General features: G+C 37.1%; 3 protein-coding genes across 7 annotated transcripts; all 3 read left to right on the forward strand.

Moving 5' to 3' along the window:
* Window positions 1–95: 95 nt before the first annotated feature.
* On the forward strand, window positions 96–15,934 carry Vps13D (vacuolar protein sorting 13D). Of its 3 annotated transcripts, none has more exons than XM_012280167.2 (24): window positions 96–540; window positions 730–920; window positions 1,113–1,344; window positions 1,428–1,618; window positions 1,761–1,928; window positions 2,008–2,245; window positions 2,311–9,077; window positions 9,141–9,297; window positions 9,370–9,592; window positions 9,660–9,903; window positions 9,983–10,351; window positions 10,418–10,606; window positions 10,672–10,995; window positions 11,138–11,330; window positions 11,401–11,583; window positions 11,652–11,882; window positions 12,454–12,480; window positions 12,754–12,914; window positions 12,983–13,597; window positions 13,670–13,852; window positions 13,930–14,301; window positions 14,357–14,469; window positions 14,531–14,960; window positions 15,068–15,934. In XM_012280167.2, the coding sequence occupies exons 1-24, from the start codon at window positions 444–446 to the stop codon at window positions 15,167–15,169; spliced, it is 12,000 nt and encodes a 3,999-aa protein (XP_012135557.1). In that variant the 5' UTR covers window positions 96–443; the 3' UTR covers window positions 15,170–15,934. The 3 variants fall into 3 exon arrangements, with proteins under 3 accessions (XP_012135557.1, XP_012135558.1, XP_012135560.1); XM_012280168.2 differs by having other exon boundaries at window positions 9,147–9,297; XM_012280170.2 differs by lacking the exon at window positions 12,454–12,480 and having other exon boundaries at window positions 97–540.
* A 329-nt stretch (window positions 15,935–16,263) lies between these two features.
* LOC100881958 (tumor protein p63-regulated gene 1-like protein) lies at window positions 16,264–18,613 on the forward strand. 3 transcript variants are annotated; one of them, XM_076540770.1, is made up of 6 exons: window positions 16,264–16,719; window positions 16,813–17,029; window positions 17,106–17,282; window positions 17,414–17,521; window positions 17,817–17,962; window positions 18,024–18,613. In XM_076540770.1, the coding sequence occupies exons 1-6, from the start codon at window positions 16,605–16,607 to the stop codon at window positions 18,209–18,211; spliced, it is 951 nt and encodes a 316-aa protein (XP_076396885.1). In that variant the 5' UTR covers window positions 16,264–16,604; the 3' UTR covers window positions 18,212–18,613. The 3 variants fall into 3 exon arrangements, with proteins under 3 accessions (XP_076396885.1, XP_003701141.1, XP_012135563.1); XM_003701093.3 differs by having other exon boundaries at window positions 16,268–16,719; window positions 17,829–17,962; XM_012280173.2 differs by lacking the exon at window positions 17,414–17,521 and having other exon boundaries at window positions 16,274–16,719; window positions 17,829–17,962.
* Window positions 18,614–18,716: 103 nt separating this feature from the next.
* LOC100877725 (C1GALT1-specific chaperone 1) lies at window positions 18,717–21,399 on the forward strand. The gene is made up of 4 exons (XM_012280176.2): window positions 18,717–19,059; window positions 19,158–20,146; window positions 20,216–20,517; window positions 20,588–21,399. The coding sequence occupies exons 2-4, from the start codon at window positions 19,327–19,329 to the stop codon at window positions 20,726–20,728; spliced, it is 1,263 nt and encodes a 420-aa protein (XP_012135566.2). The 5' UTR covers window positions 18,717–19,059; window positions 19,158–19,326; the 3' UTR covers window positions 20,729–21,399.
* The last annotated feature ends 138 nt before the right edge of the window (window positions 21,400–21,537 follow it).

The raw sequence follows: 21,537 nt of genomic DNA on the forward strand, positions 1-21,537 counted from the left end.
TCAATTCTTAACATAAAACCGGTTAGCGTATCTAATAATATTACACATGATGACATACATCTTTTATGTTATACAAAAAAACTTGTTTCGATGCTAGTAATCGTAAGTTTCAAAGTTCCATCAATGATGTCGAAATAGTTCGACGTTCCGTAGATTGGTACACGATCAATGAGTGTTGTACAGTGTTGTATGATATGACTCTCAGTATTAACAAGATATTTCAAAGTTTTCGCAATAAATGCGGCAGTATTGAGATATAAAAAATGACGTTTTTATTTAAGAAGAATCATAGTTTGCCAACGGCATGCTTCACAAATGCTGTTATTTCGTGAGTTTCGAAAAATCGAACGAAACTATAAGCATAACCTATGGAAATTTTTCATGCTCACTTCTGTAAATAAGATTGTTTATATAGTAATTAAGAAGCTTTCTGATTTTTCAAAATGTTGGAAGGACTCGTTGCTTGGGTGTTAAATAATTACCTAGGAAAATATGTCGAAAATTTAAACACAGATCAATTGAGCATTGCTTTACTATCGGGTAAGGTTATGTTTTCATGATTTTATTAATGAATTTACATTGAAACATTTTGTTGACATTTCTTTACCTCATGACATTTCTATAATATGTTGTAAAAATTAAAGATATATATTTTAAATGTCATGAAATAAATAATAACTGTCTTTAGGGTTCTAAAACTTGTATTTAAAGATATATTATTTTCATCAGGGGAAGTCGAACTAGAAAATCTTCCGTTAAAGAAAGAAGCATTGCGTCACATTGGTTTACCAATTGAAATAAAAGCAGGATTTATCGGTAAAGTTAGGTTGCAAGTACCTGTTCGTCAAATAAGAACAGCGTCATGGGTCATAGCCATAGAACAACTTTATTTAGTAGCAGGACCAATCAGTTTAGATGAAGTACGTATCTTGTATATTACAAATTCTTTAATGATATTAATTCATTCTCAAAGAATGACATATTGGTATATCAATGCCACATTAATTATGTCAATTCTCTTACTGTTCATAATTTAGGCCTATGCTTATGAGGCTGGGACTGTTACAAATGAGTTGAGTACATTATTTATTTGTGTGTAATTGTGTTTGTAGTTTGACAATGAGGCAGAAGAGCAAGCAATTTTAGAGTATAAGTTGAGTCGACTAGATTCTTTGGAAGCAAGATGGAGAACAGACACAGAGCATGATCCTGGATACTATGCTGCAAGTTATAGTTCATGGGTAAATTATGGTACTTCCTTAGTTACAAATATCATCGAAAATTTACAGCTTAACATTAAGGATGTTCATATAAGATATGAGGATGGTATAACATTATCGGATGGTGAGCAAATTTTTGATTAAAGGAGATTCATAGCTGAAGATGTTCTGCCAGAATGGAAGAATTAAAAAAATAATTGTCTATAGGCATTGCACTGGGTATAACTATAGGAGCTTTAACAGCTCAGAGTTGTGATGCTAGTTGGATACCTGGATCAACTTCATGGAATCTTACAGATGCATCTTTTAAGCTTATGGAACTTGATAAACTTTCCATTTACTGGAATCACTTGAAAAAGGAGGAATTTTTTGGTTCTCTCAATCTCGGTGATTTAGCTGTATGTATTACAGTTTTTATAAACTGTTTAATCCTTTGTTGCACCTTGTCAAGCATATATGAACTATATAAATGAAAATTTATTTTTTTTAAATTGGAAGAATCATGTAATGAGTGAATAGTACACTTTCTTTTTTTGCTAGATTGCTATGAGCGAACCAAAAAATGTAATAAAAAAGTACATTTTATCACCCGTTAGTGCAAGAGCGCATATTAAAAGAGATAGATCTGAACGACCTTTAAGATCAACAAGTAAACCAAGAATTATAGTAGACCTTCTGTTAGATGATGTTCCATTATGTCTCACAGATGTAAGTTGCACGCATCCATTTAAACTTTTAATTTAAATGAAGTTTAATTACAAAACAGTGTGATTAACTCTTTCATTAGGTACAGTACGAACAAATAGTTAAATGTATAAGAGGCCTCAAAGACATAGATCGACATAAGCAACAGAGACGTTGCCGACCAACAGTCAGCGTTTCCGCAGCACCTAAAGAATGGTGGAAATATGCAGCACGATGTCATCTTGGTAAAGACACCCTCATACCTAAACCTACTTGGGAGGACATTCTTCAGAGAGGCAGAGAAAATATTTTATATGTGGAGAGTTACACTAAATTGCTAGGTATTTTCATAAATATTATAAGATTTGTATCTTCAACTTTGATTGTAATTAATGTTATATTATAGGAACACCAACTAGTATTTTACCTTCGGATACTAAACAGTTAAAAGAAAAGGTAGAACAGGAACGCAGTTTCGACGAACTCAGAGTATTGAGAGAGATAGCGATGCACAGAGTTAGGCCACCAAAACTTGTACAGAATTCCAACGTGAACGTTCCACAGCCTCGTGGAATGCTTGAGCAGTGGTTCCCACAGTGGTGGGGTTGGTACTCAAAGGCACCAAACATAAATACTCAGACTACGTCGTCCACGTTCGATGGAGAACTTCTGGACGTTTTAGCGGATACTATGGACGATGACACTTTGCTACGTCGTGATACCGTGTTTGGCCAGTTTAATTTCACGTTATCGAAAGGTGCCGTTTCTTTATGCACAACGAAAAATGATAGCGAGATTGAAAAATCTGTAATAGAACTGCAGTTTGAACGTGTAAATTTGAGTTACGAGTCGAGACCCAGATCTGGATCACACAAGTTTTCTATCAGTTTAGGAGCACTGTACTTGCACGACTACCTCACAGAGAATTCCACTTTCCCCATCTTGGTACAACCTCAAGTAATATTTTCTACTACCTCACGAATTCGTAGTTCTACGGAAAAACTGACAAATCAGTTACCTCAACACTTATTTGAAATGACGTACGAGAAACGACCGCTACATTTGACCGCTGACCACTCGCTGCACGTGAACTCGAGGTCTCTGGACGTGGTATACAACCCTGCTGTGATACACTGGCTCATAGACTTCATATGTAAACCGCATAGGGCATCCACGAATCAAAAATTTCAAGCGATGAAGCGCAGAACTCGGAGGCAGCTTATCAAGAATTGGGAACAGATCTTGGATGCAGATCTCGTGTATCGATCATCGTGGGATTTGCAGTTTAATATATCCGCACCGCAAATTTTACTGGTGGAGAACTTCGTGGACTCGAATGCCGCAGTCGTAGTCGTTGATTTCGGAAAGCTTCACTTATCGAACAATGTACAGAACAACGAGGTAATCATAAAACCTGGCTCAGGAACGAACAGCGACGACGAGGACGAGAGGTTCGAGACACCGTGTTCAACCCCGCCTGGCAGTCAAGAAAATGGTTCCATTCAAGATTTCCAAACGATATCCGAAACAGCGTTACACCAGAAACTGTACGACCATTACTCCATCGACCTGGTCGATTTACAAATTTTAGTTGGGAAGGTGAACGACAATTGGAAACACGTGCGGACAAGAGGAATGTCCAGCTTACACGTTCTGGAACGTTTCAACATATCATTAAAAATCGAAAGACGAGTGTTCGTCTCGTCGGATCCAAATTTACCGTCTGTTACAGTGTCAGGGAATCTACCAAGATTAGTGGTGCACGTTAACGAACAGAAAGTAGAAGCCATTCGACTGATGTACAGTTTGCTGACGAGCTTTTCCAAGTCCACAGGAATTCCTCAAACCGACGTGATCAACGTCGAACCTGAAAGTCCCAAGAAAGAAGAAAATTTGGACAAGTCTTTGAGTCATGCGGTGATGGTTCAGTTCATTATTGATCAAATGACTTTTGAGTTGCAATCGAGGGGTCGCAGTGTAGCGGAGTTACAGGTCTCCGGGGTTCGAGCCGCTTTCAGCAAAAGAACAGCGGACATCAGTATTTCCTTGTCGGTCCATGGATTGTTACTCGTGGATGCTCTTCAAGAATTCGGCCCCGATTTCGAGTTACTAGTAGCCAGTCACAAACACGTAGGAATGGACAGCATCTCAGGCAGTTTAAGAGACTCGGAACCAACGTCACCGGTCTCTCCAGTCTCTCCTGGATCTCCGGACCCCAATGTTCCTAGACGACTGACTTCTCCGATCGCTTTAACAAATGCTCTGTCCAATCTGGCGAATAAAGCGAAGAATCCTCAGTCTCCCAGAAATAATTCATTGATCGATTTAGAGAAGATGGACTCTGAGGCTCTGATCGTAGTCGAGTTAATGTTGGTATACGACGTATTAGAAATTTTGAGAGTTGCCAACATTCAGTTCAACAACCTGGACATCATCGCCAATCAAGAAACAATCGTGGAGCTAATGGGCTTCTTCAGAAGGATATTCCCGTCTCGAAAAATGAGACCGGGCATCATAGAAAGACAGGAATCACTTTCGAGTCAAAGTACGGAGTCGAAAGTCTCCACCAGGACTGAGATTACTTTTGATTTCCACAGACTGAACGTTCTGCTTCTGCGGGCAGTGATGCAGGATAACCACTTGGTAGGGCAAAAGATTGCTACGGCCACAATGTGCGATGCCCGCATACAAGCGACTTTAGCAGTGAACGCTTCTATTTCTGGATCACTTGGAGGTCTACAGGTGCTGGACCAAACGTCAACCGGTAAAACTCATCAGCGTATAATCAGCGTCGGTAGAGACCCCATAGCGGATCCACCTCAACATCCACTGGAACACTTTACAAGCTTAACCGACCAGCCCGAAGCATTAAGATTCTCAGCCAACAGGTGTACCAAACCCTGTGCACAACAGCAGGATGGAATGGAGACTCTGATAGACTTAACAGTACGCATAGGTAGCGTCTGGTACACTCATGCTCCACATTTACTTTCAGAACTGCGTTCCTGTGCCGACGAATTTAAACAGTATTTGAGCAATCTTGCACGCCAGATCAGCGCAGCTGCTACCGACATGGCTATCGGTCTGGTGAACGCAGAGGACTGGTCGATACCACCGCGTAGACGCTTGCCAAGTCTCTCAGTAGACTTGGAGAACCCAGGGATCTTGTTTTTTAAGTTGGACGTTCTTCTGGACAGCCCTGTATTGGTGATACCAAGGTCGTCTCACAGTAGACAGGTGTTCGTTGCTCACCTTGGTACCATGTCTCTGCAACACGAACCTCATCCTGGCTCTATGGCGAAACACAAAGTGATTCTAGAGGTCCGGGACATGAATCTGTACTCTTTAGAAATATCTGCCAATATCGGCAAGGCGAACAGCAATCTACCTTTGAGGGCTGAGCAGATGTACAGTTGCAAGGAGTCAGGTAAACCGATCTTGCACGATACTGTCCTAAAGGTTGTAGTCGAGAAGGAAACCGCACTGGCACAGAGCCCCAGTTTCTTTTTCGACGGTGAGTTCTCAAGCAATCCCATCGTCCAGGTTCATGGAATCGTCATGACACCTCTGAAAGTGTCTCTGTCTCGAGGACAGTACGAGCAGCTGTTGGACACGATCAACAGGTTGTTCTCGATGCCAGTCTCGGTGCCGGTTGTTCAGAAATTACAGACAACGAACAAGGTGCAGAACAACTATTCCGACAAGCTCGACTTGTCCATCAAGGTTCTGTTCGAATTACCCACGTTGAGCATGGAGTTGAAGCAGGGTCCTTTGGAGCAACCGTTGGTCGAGCTGTCGATGAGGGACTTCGTTGCAAAGTATGAGAAGCTGCAGAAAAACGAATCTACCATTCAGGTCGCACTGCGTTCTCTCCTCATGGAGGACCTGCTATGCCCTATTGGTTCACGACACCGCTGCATGATGCAGTCCTCGGCACCGACTCGCGCCAAACTTCCAGCTGGTGTTTCCAAATCATGTCCTAACTTTGCATTTATACAGCAGGTCAAGAGCCAGTGTGGACGAGGAAGCTTGCCCGATAGATTGGAGACAGACACGTTGTACGGCACAATCCCTGCTCACTGGCGTAGGAAACCTGTGTCGCTGATACATACTCCAAACACGCCGCCTCCATCGCCCGGTGCATCCACCAGTGAGGAAAATTTGGTTCTGTTGAGTATCAGCATTATTGAGCCTGACCATGACCAGTTAACGAAAGACCAATTTCATCAGAAGATAGTAACTGTAGATTTCAACTGCCTGGACTTGGTAATAAGCGTTGAGTCTTGGATGGTAGTGTTCGACTTCTTTGGATTTGCTGGTCCGTCTAGAGTTAATCCCAAAGTCACCATGCACCAAACATCTGTAGACGTGGATCAGCTAGACAAAGTGGATAATCTACCTTTGAGGTCAGAGACTGAAATAGAAGTCAGGTCTCTGACACTAGTATTGATACAGTCTGAAAGAGAGATCGCAAAGGCCAATGTATCTAATGCAAATATGCACATTTTAAAGGCTAATGGAAAGACAAAAATATCAGGGTCCTTGGGGTCCATGTCCTTGTTAGATCTGACTCCACATGGTAGGTTTTATAGAGAGAGATTCCTTTCGTCGGGAAGGAAGGCTCTGAATTTTCAGTATTCTAGTTATGTAGACACAGAGAAACGACCATACGATGCTCAATTGAAGCTGGAAATGTCTGCGGTGCATTATGTGCACACACAAAGGTTTGTGGCAGAACTTCAGGCATTCTTTGGCCACTTCTCCCAACTGTGGACCATCATGGCAAACCTAAGAGCTGGAGTTGGTGCTATTATTGACACCAATAAAAGGAGTATGAGGTTATCGTTGCAACTCCAAGCAGGTGCTCCTGTGATACTGCTGCCAGTCAGTTCAAGATCTGACGAGCTGATTCTATTAGACCTGGGAGAACTCACTGCTCACAATCAGTTTGCGGTTTCAGAAGTTGTAGACAAATGCATGTTAGATGTAATGTTCCTCGAGTTGGTTAACATGGACGTTTATGCAGCAAAAAGAGTAAACTGCAATGATCAGGATGACAAAATGGATACACTGATGGTTGGTGGTTTTCACATTCAAAAACTTGGGTCCTCTTTACTCACTGAAATGTGTCATCTGAAGCTACGCATCGAAAGAAACTTGGACATTTATATCAGCAGAGCAATTCCGGACTTGAGCATACATGGGACCCTCTCAACCATGGACTGCGCTTTGGATCCTGCCCAGTATATGTTGATTCGAGGACTGCTTTCTTACAACATTGGAGAAAATTTAGAGGACTTGCGTCAGTTTATGCAGGATCTTGACCAAACGGTGGAGTACTCAATAACCAATGTAGATAATAGGGGAAAGATCTGGAAAAAGTCTTGTATAACTCTGGAACTGGTGAACGTGACCGTGAAGCTACACCCAAATCACAATATAGCAGCTCTAGCTTGCGTCAATTTTATTAAGTCCAGGTTGACGTTGGATTCGTTGAGTGATGGGTCGCAAGACATTGACTTGGTGTCCCAGGAGATTTTAATCACAGACATGAGATTCCAGGATGAACCGGTTAACAAACAATCTAACGTTTTCACAAGTATCTTACAGCCTCTGAGGAATGCCAACAATGAGAATCGTGTCCAGGCTGAGGTGCATCACAGAAGACGTAAGACCAACGCAGCCACGACCATTTTGGTGCACAGTATGCGATTGACCGCTATTCTTGATTGGTGGGAGGCCGTCAGGGATTTTTTGATGTTGAATTCCATGGAACCACAACCCATTATTGGAATCGCACAAACAGCTACTGAAAACAACCAGGAAAACGAGAACAATGCCTTAACTGCGATACCGGTTGAGCTGAAGATCAACATCACTGATTCTGAGCTGGTTATTGTAGAAGATACATCAGTCCGCGATACTAATGCTGTTATCCTGAAGAGCACCGCTGTGCTTTCATATCGGTCCGCTCCTCAGGAAGGAGAGAAACCATTGTCCTGTAATTTGTCCCACTGTGAGTTATTTTCCTGCATTTTGGGATTGGAAGAAGAAACAGCATTGTCCATAATTGACCCTGTGGGAGCCAGTTTAGATCTGACGCAGGACAAGTGTCTGGAGATACAGCTGCAGCCACTTTGTGTGAGATTGAGCTACCATGATGTGACCATGTTCTCCAGGATGCTCAGCTCTTTGCCAAAACAGACTTTGCTAGCTAAACAGAGATCTAGTGAAGCATTGACTACCCTTGAGAGACAGGTGCAACAATTAACTGCATTAGGATTCACAGATGCTGATTGTAGGGCAGCCTTGGATCTGTGTAATGGTCAGCTGGATGAGGCAGCTTTGTGGCTGACACAAAATGCAATACCTGACTCCAATGTTAACACAAACAATGAATCTGTGTTTCATATGATTGAGTTGCAAACACCTTGTGCAAGGATATGCATCATAGATGACTGTAGAGATGCTGATGTGCCATTGTTAGAGATGTCATTGCTAGATCTTAATCTGAAGCAACAGTACATGGGACCTGGTCTGGTTTCTTCCACATTCAGCATTGATTATTATAACAGGGTCCTGAGTGGATGGGAGCCCTTCGTTGAACCATGGAAGGCTTCAGTTCACTGGGAACAGACCTTTACTAATTCCCTCAGTGCCAAGAGACTGCAGATGTCTATTGACTCTCAAGATTCTGTGGATGTTAATATAACTTCTACATTAGTAGAATTGATAGAGTTAGTGAAGAACAACTGGATGCAGGATTTCTACTTAACATCCACTAAAGATGTTAATGTAAATAAAACAAGTGGGAATGGAACAGCGTACAAACGTCGAATGCCTTTCATTCCTTTTGCATTGAAGAATGAAACTGGTTGCAAATTGTGGTTTAAAACGATTATTGCCACAGCTGACGATACTAAAGACATTGGGCAGAATTTTAAAACAAAGAACGTTTTTCAGAAGGATGATACTTGGCTAGAAGTTGTTCCTGGTGAGACAGTCCCATTTACGTTTGAAGGAAGAGGGAAGTTAAGGCATCATGCAACTCATACAGTTCGCAGACATCAAATTACAGTGTTGATAGATGGATGGAGACCGGTGGACCCTGTTACTGTGGATCGTGTTGGCATATACTTCAGACATGCAAATACAAATGCTACTACTTCACAGGTAAAGTATAATGTTATTGCATGTTTCTTTTCTATGCTATAGATTGCAAACGATTGATTTCAGTTTCAGATGTTCACACCAAAGGCCAGAATAGTATTTGCTGTTGAATTAGAAGGATCAGCTAGAAAATTAGTGACAGTTAGATCGGCTTTGCAAATATCCAACAAATTGAAACATACAGTGGAAATCAAAATGGAGAAATCTTTGAATCAATTTGGACGTACGTTGACTAGTACTTAGAAAGTTGTCTATATTTTTGATCAACTACTAATCTCATGTTTCTCTCTTATAGATTTACCTCTGTCTGTCAGCGACAGAATTCTACAGGTACCTGCATCGTCAACCGTATCGGTACCTCTAACGCACACCGGTGTACAAATGTGTATAAAACCTATTAATCTGAATAACCTGTTCCAATATTGTACAGAAACCATAGATTGGACAGTAGTAAAGAAACCGTTAGAAATTATAGAAAACCGTATTACATGTAGAGCTAATCATAACAATATATTTAGGTATTTAATTGCACTACAATATTGGCATGGTATTATTGCACATTTCTGAGCTATTTTTCTCTTGCAGAATATGTGTAGCAGTGATGCGAGATAATTATCCACCTGACACTACTCAAGTGCTACCAGGACACACTATAACAGTGATGGCTCCTCTTACATTGACCAACTTATTACCTCATGAATTGTTGTTTGAAGTAGGTACAGAAAACGGCAGAATCCTACCCGGTGGTAGTGCAGACTTGCACACTATGAATGTTGAAGAGCAGCTAGAGATTGTGATACAATTAGATGGTTATCCTGGTCCAGGAATGGTAAATTTTCTTGCTTTCAACTTTATTAAATATTCAAGTATCTAGTACCTAAGGTCTAGATTTATAACGTTTCTTGCAGATGATATTGCCTTCACATACCAGCTCATTTACCGCTCGTCTCAGACTAACAGATTCCTCCGGCAGAATATTATACCTACATGCAGCTGTTAATATAGAAAAAGGTTCTGGCATACAAATCAACATCACAGCCCCTTATTGGATCATCAATAAGACGGGTTTACCGCTAGTATTTCGGCAAGAAGGAGTTGGAGTTGAAGCAGCTGGTCAATTCGAAGAACACGAGAAGGCTAGAATGATAGAACCGCTGTTATTTTCCTTCAGCGATGAAGAAGCTAGCAGGACCTTATCAGTAAGAGTGGGCACTGCAGTGCATCCTCAGGGAATACCTCAATGGTCTCAGCACTTTCATTTGCAACCTGGAATACAGGTTTGTCAAGATAATATTTATCTTCAAGTGCATAAAGAAATATATGTCACTTTTGAACATCCACAGGTGCACCGTCTCAGAATATCCTTGCGCGACGGTCGACCGGACATAGTATATTTAATTAGTGTGGCAACTAGGACAGCAAGAGGAAAATACAGGGCTACCACAGTGGTCACGTTATCTCCCAGATACCAATTGCACAATAAATCAAGTTTCACTTTGGAATTAGCTCAGAAATGTTTTACTACAACGATTGTAAGTCAGAAGCACGAGTCGTTATTTCCATTTTGATGCAGCATCCTTTTCTTTACTGCTTGCAGAGTCATCCAGATGCTCAAGCAACGTACATAAGAACCATGCCAGATTGTCACATGCCATTTCATTGGCCACGTCTCGACAAGGACTTATTACTGTGTGTCCGTATCACGAATGTCAAAGATTGCATGTGGTCTGGCGGTATGAGACTGGACGATAATTATTCGTTGACGATTAACATCAGAGATGCAATAGGAAGAATGCACTTTCTTCGAGTAGATGTCGTGTTACAAGAAAGTACTTATTTTATTGTCTTCACTGATGCGGATACTATGCCACCGCCTATAAGAGTAGATAATTTTTCGGAGGTGCCTTTGATAGTCAATCAGGTAACTATTTAAGTGATAATGCTTCTTTTTATTTGGTTCATGTAACCATAAGTCGAAAGTAACTCGCATGCTACAGTTAGTTTTTTTTGGTAAGCTATCTAACTGGATTAATTAGAAATTATTTTCAAGAGTATTTTTGTAGGTTACTGTACACGACAGTCTGCAGTGGACTGTCAGGCCACATTCATCCGTACCGTATGCACTGGATGAGCCAATTGAATCTGCTGGTTTAGTTTTAACTGCACCTGGAGGAGTAACAGCTACGTACGACTTGAATATACTCGGTGAAAGTAGAGGTCTGACTTACGAGAACTTCATTTACATCGCTTTTACTGGTAATACTCATTTATGTGGTATACATTAAAATGTTTACTATGCACTGCAATATGTGGTTATTGTAAATAGGTACTTTCAAAACTGACTGCGATCTGGGAACAGGAGAGGGTGGTCTTGACCCTCTAGACGTTGAAACGCAAAGGTTAGTTTTAGAAGCTGGTCCTGGTGGCTGGGTTGCCTTGCGAAGGAAGCAGTACGGGGCTAGATCACAACTTTGGAGAATGACTGGTGATGGTCAATTACAACATGAAGGTGTGCAGATAGAAAAAAATTGGTTCACTGATTTGAGTATTTTTTTTAACTATTTAAAATCATTGTAGGATCTAGCCCACCCAGAGACAAGCACTCAAAGACCCCTGAAACGGTGTTAGTCCTAGATATCGCAGGCACAGCACCACAACCTTTTACATATTGTGCTCTTGCATTGAGGAAACCTGATCCCAGAAGAAGATCAACGCAAACATGGCGGTTCACCGATGACGGGCGATTGTGTTGTGCACATAAGAACATGTGTGTTCAGTCGAAAGACGGATTTATGGGATTACACGAAGGTTTGGCGCGTCAAGATCCTTCTACTCTGTACATTTATTTAGCATAGTCTGGTTTTACCTGTTGTTTTTGTAATCACTTATACACGGAATTGTTTAGATCACTGGATCAATTTTAATAACTCGATTGTAGCTTAACTTAATATTTATTTAAATTATTTTGTGTTAAGGCACAATGTTTGGGAAGTTATGAAAATGGTTCCAGTTGCGTGGCCCACTGTGCATACAAATTTCTCGTTTCCGATCATTCTTATTTCCTTTTGTTTATTTGGCAGAGCTTCCATGTACCTGATTTGCTTACTGGATATCATCATTGAACATTAAGATTGCAATTTCAATCATATCATGTTCGTCACATCGAAACGAGCATTTTTAAATACCTAGATCCCTATATCCTTGTCATTGACGGATTGGAAAATTCAGAGATTAGTTTGAAACAGAGTAATCATAAAAATAAGAATACCAATCATGTTTCTACTTAATTGATTTAAAACTTATTGTTTGTCCCGCTGTATTATTAAAATAATATCGTCATGAACTCGTAAAGCTTAAATTGACAATGATAATGTTGCAGGCGGCTGTGTCGCCCGTTGGCAAATGTGTACGTATAGATTCGGAGTACATTAAAATTCAATTAATTATTCATACGTTTACATATACCTAAGTACTCTATGCGCTTAAGCTTTTGCTTGTTTTTTTACTTCACCAACGCTGTGCACATTGAATGCTTCAAAGGCTCACATTTGGATACGATACAACTTTCTATTACTTTTAAATAACTTCTTGCACCTCTTTTAATTTTTCAGTCTTTAATATTTATACAATTTTAATGCAAACATACACTATAGAGAAGTTTTGTATATGTTCTTTTTAGGGAGCGAAGCAGTATTGGGTCCTCAAACCCACAGCAATCCACCACCAATTGAACAACGCGTAGGAAGACAAAAGCTGAGACCAGGATCTGGCTTCCTGTCTGTCAGGGTGACTACTGATGGGCCAACCAGAGTGTTACAAGTGTTGGATATCAAAGAAAGAGTATGGACATTAAAATACAAATATATCAGAAATGCATGAGCATTACAACTGTTCACATTTTCTTGTAGAAAAAGACTTTCGCATTACTGGAAGAACGCGACTGGTCGCACATCGCAGTGAGTCACCGTCCAACACAGATAAATACAGACGCTGAAAAATTGAATTCTCGAGAAGTGGAACTGAGAGTCAACCTGTTAGCTGGACTAGGATTATCAATCGTTTCGAGAAGACCTGTTGAGGAGTTGCTGTTCGCTCGTTTAGCCGGTATTTCTTTGGAACTTGTCCAAACACCTGGCAACACCAGCTTAGATCTGAGCGTGGAAGACATACAAATAGACAATCAATTATTTGAAGCACAATGCACCTCCGTCTTGTACGTGACACGTCCTGCTCGTGTCGAAAGCGAGCACAGACCAGCGATACACGTGGTCGCTGAGAAGTTGAAGTCCAGAAATCAGAACGCAGAAATATATAAGCACGTGATCGTGACTATCAAGCCGCTTTGTATACACTTGGAAGAAAAGCTGATCTTGAAATTGGCCGCATTCATTGGAGCTGGAAGATCGGAGCTTGAGGTGCCGGTAGATGAAAATGATTTCAAAGCACAAAGGTTTATTTCAGAGGTGTCTGCGGCGCACGCCAAGCGATACTACTTTGGAGCTCTGAAAATTGTTCCTAGTCAAGTGCGTATAACTACAAAACAGAGATCGTATGAAGATGAGAATCATAATATTTGTGACGTTTCATTTTTGCAGGTAAAGTTAAGCGTGCTCACAACTACCAAGCTACCACGTCATTTGCAAGCGATAAAAAGACAATTAGGCCTAACCTTAATCAAGTTCGAAGACGCCACGATTGAATTGGAGCCGTTCATTAAGAAACATCCCTTCGAAAGTACTCAATTTTTAGTACATTCCATTGTAAAGCATTACAAAGATGTAAGGCCATGACAGTTTTTTTATATAGATATTAGGTTATGATTACATATTGATATGTAATTCCTTTTTAATCTTAGGAGCTGAAGTGGCAAGCAGCTGTAATACTAGGATCCGTAGATTTCTTGGGTAATCCTCTCGGCTTCGTAAACGATGTCACAGAAGGTGTATCAGGCTTGATTTACGAAGGAAGCGTGAAGACATTAGTGAAAAACGTTACTCATGGTATATCGAATTCAGCTGCCAAAGTGACAGAATCCCTGTCCGATGGATTGGGTCGGGTCATAATGGACGAAAGGCATGAAGAAGCTAGGCAAAGAATTCGTGCGAATACCGCGGGTAGTAGCGATCACTTGGTAGCTGGATTAAAGGGTTTTGGGTTCGGATTACTGGGAGGCGTGACAAGTATCTTCAAACAGACTTACGATGGTGCTACGAACGAAGGATTTCCGGTATGTTCATTAGACTGAAGCATTAAAGAAGATAATTAATAATAAATAATTTTAGGGTTTCTTTGCTGGTTTCGGTAAAGGAGTTGTTGGTACAATTACAAAGCCAGTCGTAGGAGTCTTAGATCTGGCTACGGAAACTGCCACTGCTGTACGGGAAACTAGTAGAAGGTACATGTAATAAAACTGAAGGGTAATATATATGTAATAACGCTTTGTATGATATTTTCAGCGCTCATCGTGCGATACCAAAACGAGATAGGTACCCCCGTGTCGCCAGTGGTCCAGCCGGCCTACTACCTCCTTATAATCGTCAACAAGCAGAGGGTCAAGAGTTCCTCTACATTATAAACGACCATAATTACTCAGAATTGTTTGTAGCGTACGAGTGTCTGCGTACAGGCACAGAAAATTTAAGAGTACTCGTGTCAAATGAACAAGTCCGTGTGATATCCGGTGGTACAAAAGGGGTGGTCACTGAAGTTAGTTTAGCGGATCTATTGTATTGCCAACCTATGCATAAACTCGAAAGTAATGGTGTAACATTATATTACATCGAATTGATATCCAGATCAGACTCAGCCATTACCGTTAACGTGGACGGTCCTGAACTATTGAGGAGACCTAAGGTTCGATGTGATAACGAGGAAGTGGCTAAAAGAGTAAGTAATGATGTACTATTTATCCAGTTGCAGTTATAGAAGAAATTAACTACATGGTCCTAAACGAGGGTATATGATTTTGTTAATATACGTTATAATTGTTTCAGGTATCGCAACAAATTAATTATGCGAAGGGTATGCACGAAGAACGTAGTTTAACGTTAACTTCGTCGGACAATATGCTAGATGACGTCCAATACTACAAATAATTACAGATGATCTGCGCACTAACATATTTTCTACTTTATGTTTAACATATATATTTGTTTCAATTGCTAGTCGGCACCTCGGTTTCTATGTTTTTTTAATGATGCACATAATGATGCCTTACTACGCTTAAACTAATTTGATGATAAGACTGACGCAAGGCACCATTCATGCAGACACGCGGAACTTTTTTAAGTTAAGGGAAATCAGCTGGACAATACACTTCGAAAAAGACGTGTTAGAATATTTGGTTATCGCACAGATATCTTTGATACTAATTATAAGAGATATAAATAGGACGTCTTTCAAAAGACGGATTTTTTTTTAATAATGTGTGTATATATATATATTTAATGATATGTACAATATAGTTAAGTATGTCTGGACTAATGTAATCTACTTAAAAAGAAACAGGTAGCAAATACCAAAGTTTTTGTATAGGATATAGGATATTTATTTTCTATTAACGAGTTTAATATTTTGCAAACTACTTGCGTTCGTAACTATAAACTATATTTTTTATGGTGTCGAGTGTAACGTTGTATAAAAATAATGCCATTAACCAAAGTATTAATAACTGTACATTCTTATATGATGTAATGCGTGTACAAATAACTCGAACTTGTACAGATATTATGTAAGATTCAAATCAGCTCTGTTTAAATACATACATTTTTATAAAGCTGATGCTTTGTACAGCTTGAGTATACAGTATATATTTATGATATTTGATGAATAAAACTGTGAATAAATACTAGTACACTAGAGATATGCAAGGTAGCTAAATAATTATTAACATCTCACTTATATTCAAACTATAAAAGTTACAAAAAAATTGCTTCACTGAGAATAGTCCATCATATGATAGCAAATATTTTTCTTTTTAGATGAAGTTTTCTTTTAAATGAGTGACATAAAACCCCTCAATGCATGTAGTTTAAAAACTTAAAATAAACAAAATTTACAAGTTTTGTGTTTATTCTTTTTTGTACTAGTTTTTATTTTACAATAATGTTTTTGTTGGTGTACTAATATGATCATATTTATTATTATATTCTAGATTTTTTAAAGAATATCATTGCTACTTGATAATATCAACATTTTTTAAGATATTACCAATTGCAATAAGTAGGCAATATAACGTGCGGCATTATACCGCGAGAAGTAAGAAATCGGAAGTCTCCTACTATCTGAAAATAACGTTATCAATGCCAAATTTAGATATCGTGAACATGGCGCCTTTCATGATCACTTAAAAATGTCAAATTGTTGATTGTAATCAGTGAGATATTTGCGCTTAACTTGCTTCAGCAGAAAACACTGGTCAAGGGTAAAAAGCCGCTGTGACGTGTTTCTGGATTTATTTTGACGTGGCACGTTCAGCAACAACAGATACTGATATTGCTTGAACAGAAAAGAAAGCGATAACCTATAACAATGGATGAAACGTACTTTGATGAAGGGCCAGCGGGAAATTTTGAAACAGCTACCTTAGAAATTACCAAAGATCTTGATGGAAATGAATTTAACAATTCGGTTTCCGCAGCCAGTGGTAAGACTAATATTAGTCCATTGATTCTATCAAGTTAGATTTATATGTAATTGAATTATGTTACCCTCTTTTAAAATGTATTTTTGTTCAAAGGAGTTGACGTTGACAAAAGAAACAGGGAAAATGAAGGCAACATATCCAATCAAGTTCCAACTTCAAAAGACATATCCACTATTCCTTTTAAACATATAGATATTCATTCTTTCTTTACTGATAGAAACGAAGTAGTAGAAAGGGCTTTAAAAGACTGTCATGATAGTTTAATAAATGAAGAAGAGAAAGACATAGTTGGAAGCTGGCTATTGACTGAGTAAACAGCTTTTTATTAGACGAAATAAATGAACATATTCTGTGTTAATCAATTTATATATAAATTTTTGTTACAGAATAAGCTTATGGGATATTGAGAAAGAAAGACTGGTCGTTCTTACTAAAACTGCTCTTTATTCAATAAAATATGATTTTATTTCTTTAAAAATACTTGAATACAATCGAATACCATTAACTCAAATAGATACATTAATTTCTGGTGAACTAGTTTATCCATCCTCATCTCTAGCACCGTAAGTATTGTAGCAAATTTGAAAATATTTGACTATAATTAAGTTATAGGAAGATAAAGTCATAGCTGGGATGGAAGAATATGTGAAATATATTTTTATACATGTGCCAATATAATGTTTCACTATTTTAGACGATTAAATGGATTGGCAGAGGGAATGTCATCAATAGTTAATTGTGCAGTTCGTCAAGAGTGGTCTACTCTTACCTCTTGTACTGGACTTGCACAATTTGAATCTAGGTACAAGATGTTCCTATGTAGAATTGACACCTCTCTTATTTTATTAGACATCTGCTTTATATTCCTTTATTGCTTTATTTAAAAATATTAATATTATTATATGTTATGTGTGCAGCTGCTGTAATTTTCTTTCTTGGTGAAATGCATAATTATTAATATGTACATTTATTTTTGCAGGGTATTATTTTTGTAGAAGGTGTACTTATATTTTAACATTAAATTTAGAAAATATTAACTCTCTTTTTGTTTATTAATGTTTGATAAGAAACAGGTAATTCTTATTATTAAATTACAGTTATTGTTTTAGGAAAAGACAAATGTCTGGTATAAGATTGATGTGGAACAAAGGTAATCCATTGTCACTAATTAAAAAGTGGAATCCCTTTGCAAAAGATATACCCTGGCTCACTTATACTAGTCATCCATTATTTTGGTACAAAGGTAATTTGATATTATGTTATTTCACTGTATTTATGAATGTAAAGTATTATATCTTTCATAGGATCAGAAGCAGAGAGAGCAAAATTTGATATTGAAGGTTTATGTTCGATGATTAAAGGTTTATTAACAACAGAGTGTAATATAAAAACTGGATTAATTATTATAGAAAATTATATTGGTGTAGGTGCCTTGGTGCATAATAGAAATGCGCTAGGTTTCTTTAAAATTCGGGGTAAAATTAGCTTCTAAAAGTCAAGTATCTAAAAGCGATTTATTCGAAAAATTTCAATTTTTAAACTTTTAAACATACATTTATAAATTTTACGATATTTATAATGCAATATCAAAACTAGCGATACGAGTATGTAATTTCTATACTAAATTCTATATAGAGCTTTCTAAAAGTTCTGTATTTACTTTCAAGAGTTTTGTTGTAGAATATTCATATGCATGTACTATGAATTTATCTATTATATTTACTTATTTTCACTCAGTACCTGGTTAACAACAAAGCTAAAAGTAAGAATAAGCATATACATCACTTTAGAGTAATTTATCTATCTTTTAAATGTAAAACTATATTTTATAATTCTATATTGTAAGATTGAGGTTTACTCTTAATAATAAATAAATAATAATTCTTCTTCAATATTTAAAGCAAAGTTGTCATAGTTTGAATGTGGTTTACAATTCTTTACAATATAATATATAGTAAAGAATTTCAATATTTACAACTAAGTATTGGTATATGAAAGATGGGGAATCCTTGACATATATACAGAATATAAGTAATTACATATATGTTTATAATTTAAAGACAAGAAGTGTTTTATTATAATAACAGTACAAGTTGTTTGTGATGAATCATTACAAAATTAATGGAACATTCCTTCAAATCCATATTAGTAATTTATATAAATAGCTGCTTGGTTATGTTTTGTAACAGGTGCATAACCACCTGTTGATTTTGACTATTTATTCACAATGACTACATAGTCTTTTGTTAATTATGATAGTATTAAAAAAAATTGAAAGATAGAATGATAATGTAAAGAAATTATTACGATACGTTGACACACTTCACCATTTTTCAACAGGTAAGTCATTTATTCTTACTTTAAATATATTTTATTAAATTTTATTGCAATTGTTCATACAATCCACTTCATTATTCTTATTTGTTGATTGTTTTTAGCTATGTTCATAATCTACAACCTGAGAGTCATGTATAAAACGATCTAATGCAATCGAGCGTTTATAAGTTCAACAAGAGTCAATTAATGTTATTAGATCATAAGCTGACTATTTCCGACGGGAAACGATGATACAGATATACAGTTTTAAAGTAATGGAACAACTATAAAATGTATTTTTATCGTTTCAAATCACGGTCTGTGTTTATTGTTGGATTTGGATTTGGACTTCTTTTTACTACATTGTTACTCACAATTCAAAATTTATTCAATGATGTTTCTATTTATAAAAGTTCTTTGATGAGTTCTTATGCTGCTGATAGAAGCGAGTTCTCAAAGTGGTTTACTTCAGATATACAAACTACTCAAGAGATTACTTTTCAAGTATGGGAGGAGAAGAAGTCAAATGTAACATACAGTAAATGGTTGGAAAATCAAAAATTACAAGTAAATGATATCAACATGGATTCATATCTTTATGGAATTATGAAAGAAGGAATATTAGAATCTGACTGGTTGATGTCTAATGTTCACATTACTTGCATTGTTTTTGTAAAAAAAATTAAACTGGCAAAATCTATTAAAGACACTTGGGGCAAACGTTGCAGCAATATATACTTCTTTGGTCAACAGAAAGATTCTGAAGTACCTATTATAAATTTTGAAAAGAAGCTTGTATCTTCTTGGCAACTTTTGTGTGAAGCTTTTAATTATGTTTGGAGAGATAACAAGACTTTGGAGTGGCTTATTTTTGTAAAAGATGATACATTAGTGATACCAGAAAACTTACGCTATATGGTTGGTCCTTTGAATTATACTGAAGATTACTATTTGGGTCATGCAGTGATAATGTGGGGCCAGTCTTATAATGTTGCTGATGCTGGATATGTTATCAGTAAAGGAGTTCTTAGAAAGCTGCTTACGATGTTTGATACTACAGAAAAATGTATAGCTGGTGGCAAATATTGGAAACAGGAAGATTACTACCTTGGTAAATTCTTTCACCTCACTGATATTACTAATATATTTATAATTAAACTATTATTTCTGATATTTTCAGCTAAACACTTAGCAACTATGGAAATTCATCCTTCAGATACGAGAGATCAGTACTTAAGGGGTACATTTCATGGGTATTCTTTGCAGTCACTCTTATGGGGTACTGCTAAAATAGGTGTTTACTGGACTCGTGCTTTATATCCTATACAAGATGAATGCTGCTCTTTCAAGTCTATTACTTTTAATGTCGGCGAATCGGATAAAATGTATACATTCAATTATTTATTATATCATTTACATGTTTTCAAAGATGAAGTTATTTATGGAACTAGAAAAGCACCAACTTCTGTACCTGATGAAGATGTACGATTATCCTTTTATTACTTTTTATTGCGATAAAAAATATTCAGAATTAATTGTATATTATTTTCAGGTGTGGAAAGTTGCACTGAAAGAAGAATTTAACATCACATACCTAAATAATATTTCCAGTGATGCTTATTACGAGATATGGCATTCAAAGTATTCTGAACCTGAACAACTGATTACTCAAAATTATTATGGTAAAAATTAGATAAATTTGATTTATACTTTGTTGTTACTTTTATATAATTTATATGTAACAATGATGAAGTTTTAAGTCAGAAGTTTTCTAAGAACACTTTGAACTGAAAAACTTGTTTGTGGAGTTAACAGATACCTGATCTTTTATTATTTAAGACATAAGCATTATATTAATAATGTTACTTGAATGAAATAGTTTAACGATTGATATAGTATTTTAATTATAGCTTATTTACATTCATTAACTTTTTACGTAATAATTTCGTTTTATTTCGTGAGTTTTATCGATACGACAAATGAGAGACCAGAGAAATGCTGATATTTGATAGGCATTTCCCTTGTTACACCACTATTGCCTTATCTGACTAATTAGTAACTTATTAACGTCTGTAATAGCCGTGATAACAAAATCATATCTTCGGTTTCAATTATGTGTCTCGAATGTAGAATAATAGGTTTCTGTGTTATTAAATCTGGTTGATTATTTACATTCTGAATAACAGAAATTATCAAATACAGTCAGAAGAAGCATTTATTGACATAAATTTATGACCTAATAATATTTAATATTGTATTACACATGTATATGTATCTTTTGACATAGCATGTGTTTTTTTATTTAAAATGTTTTATAAATCATATTGTTTTATTATAATAAAATTTATTATTTTGAAGTAATAAGAGTAGTTTATTTAACCCTGGCTTAGTTTCAGTTGCACTAATGACCCATATTTTTTTTCGTTGAATTTCTTTATCACACAGAACTTATCAGTTATCCGCTTCCTTTTAGAGGTGGGTATATAAAAGAACAATTATATT

Source organism: Megachile rotundata, chromosome 16, assembly GCF_050947335.1.
Source record: "Megachile rotundata isolate GNS110a chromosome 16, iyMegRotu1, whole genome shotgun sequence".
Taxonomy (NCBI): Eukaryota; Metazoa; Arthropoda; class Insecta; order Hymenoptera; family Megachilidae; genus Megachile; species Megachile rotundata.

Excerpts from the sequence above, each read along its gene's own strand:
- Vps13D (XM_012280167.2), top strand. The coding sequence starts at position 444 with ATGTTGGAAGGACTCGTTGCTTGGGTGTTAAATAATTACCTAGGAAAA. Across the intron at positions 9,593-9,659 it reads AATCATAACAATATATTTAG|AATATGTGTAGCAGTGATGC; the intron begins GTATTTAATTGC and ends TTTCTCTTGCAG. Across the intron at positions 12,915-12,982 it reads TGTTGGATATCAAAGAAAGA|AAAAAGACTTTCGCATTACT; the intron begins GTATGGACATTA and ends ATTTTCTTGTAG.
- LOC100881958 (XM_076540770.1), top strand. The coding sequence starts at position 16,605 with ATGGATGAAACGTACTTTGATGAAGGGCCAGCGGGAAATTTTGAAACA. Across the intron at positions 17,030-17,105 it reads GGAAGCTGGCTATTGACTGA|AATAAGCTTATGGGATATTG; the intron begins GTAAACAGCTTT and ends TTTTTGTTACAG. Across the intron at positions 17,963-18,023 it reads TCCATTATTTTGGTACAAAG|GATCAGAAGCAGAGAGAGCA; the intron begins GTAATTTGATAT and ends TATCTTTCATAG.
- LOC100877725 (XM_012280176.2), top strand. The coding sequence starts at position 19,327 with ATGTATTTTTATCGTTTCAAATCACGGTCTGTGTTTATTGTTGGATTT. Across the intron at positions 20,147-20,215 it reads ACAGGAAGATTACTACCTTG|CTAAACACTTAGCAACTATG; the intron begins GTAAATTCTTTC and ends TGATATTTTCAG. Across the intron at positions 20,518-20,587 it reads CTTCTGTACCTGATGAAGAT|GTGTGGAAAGTTGCACTGAA; the intron begins GTACGATTATCC and ends TATTATTTTCAG.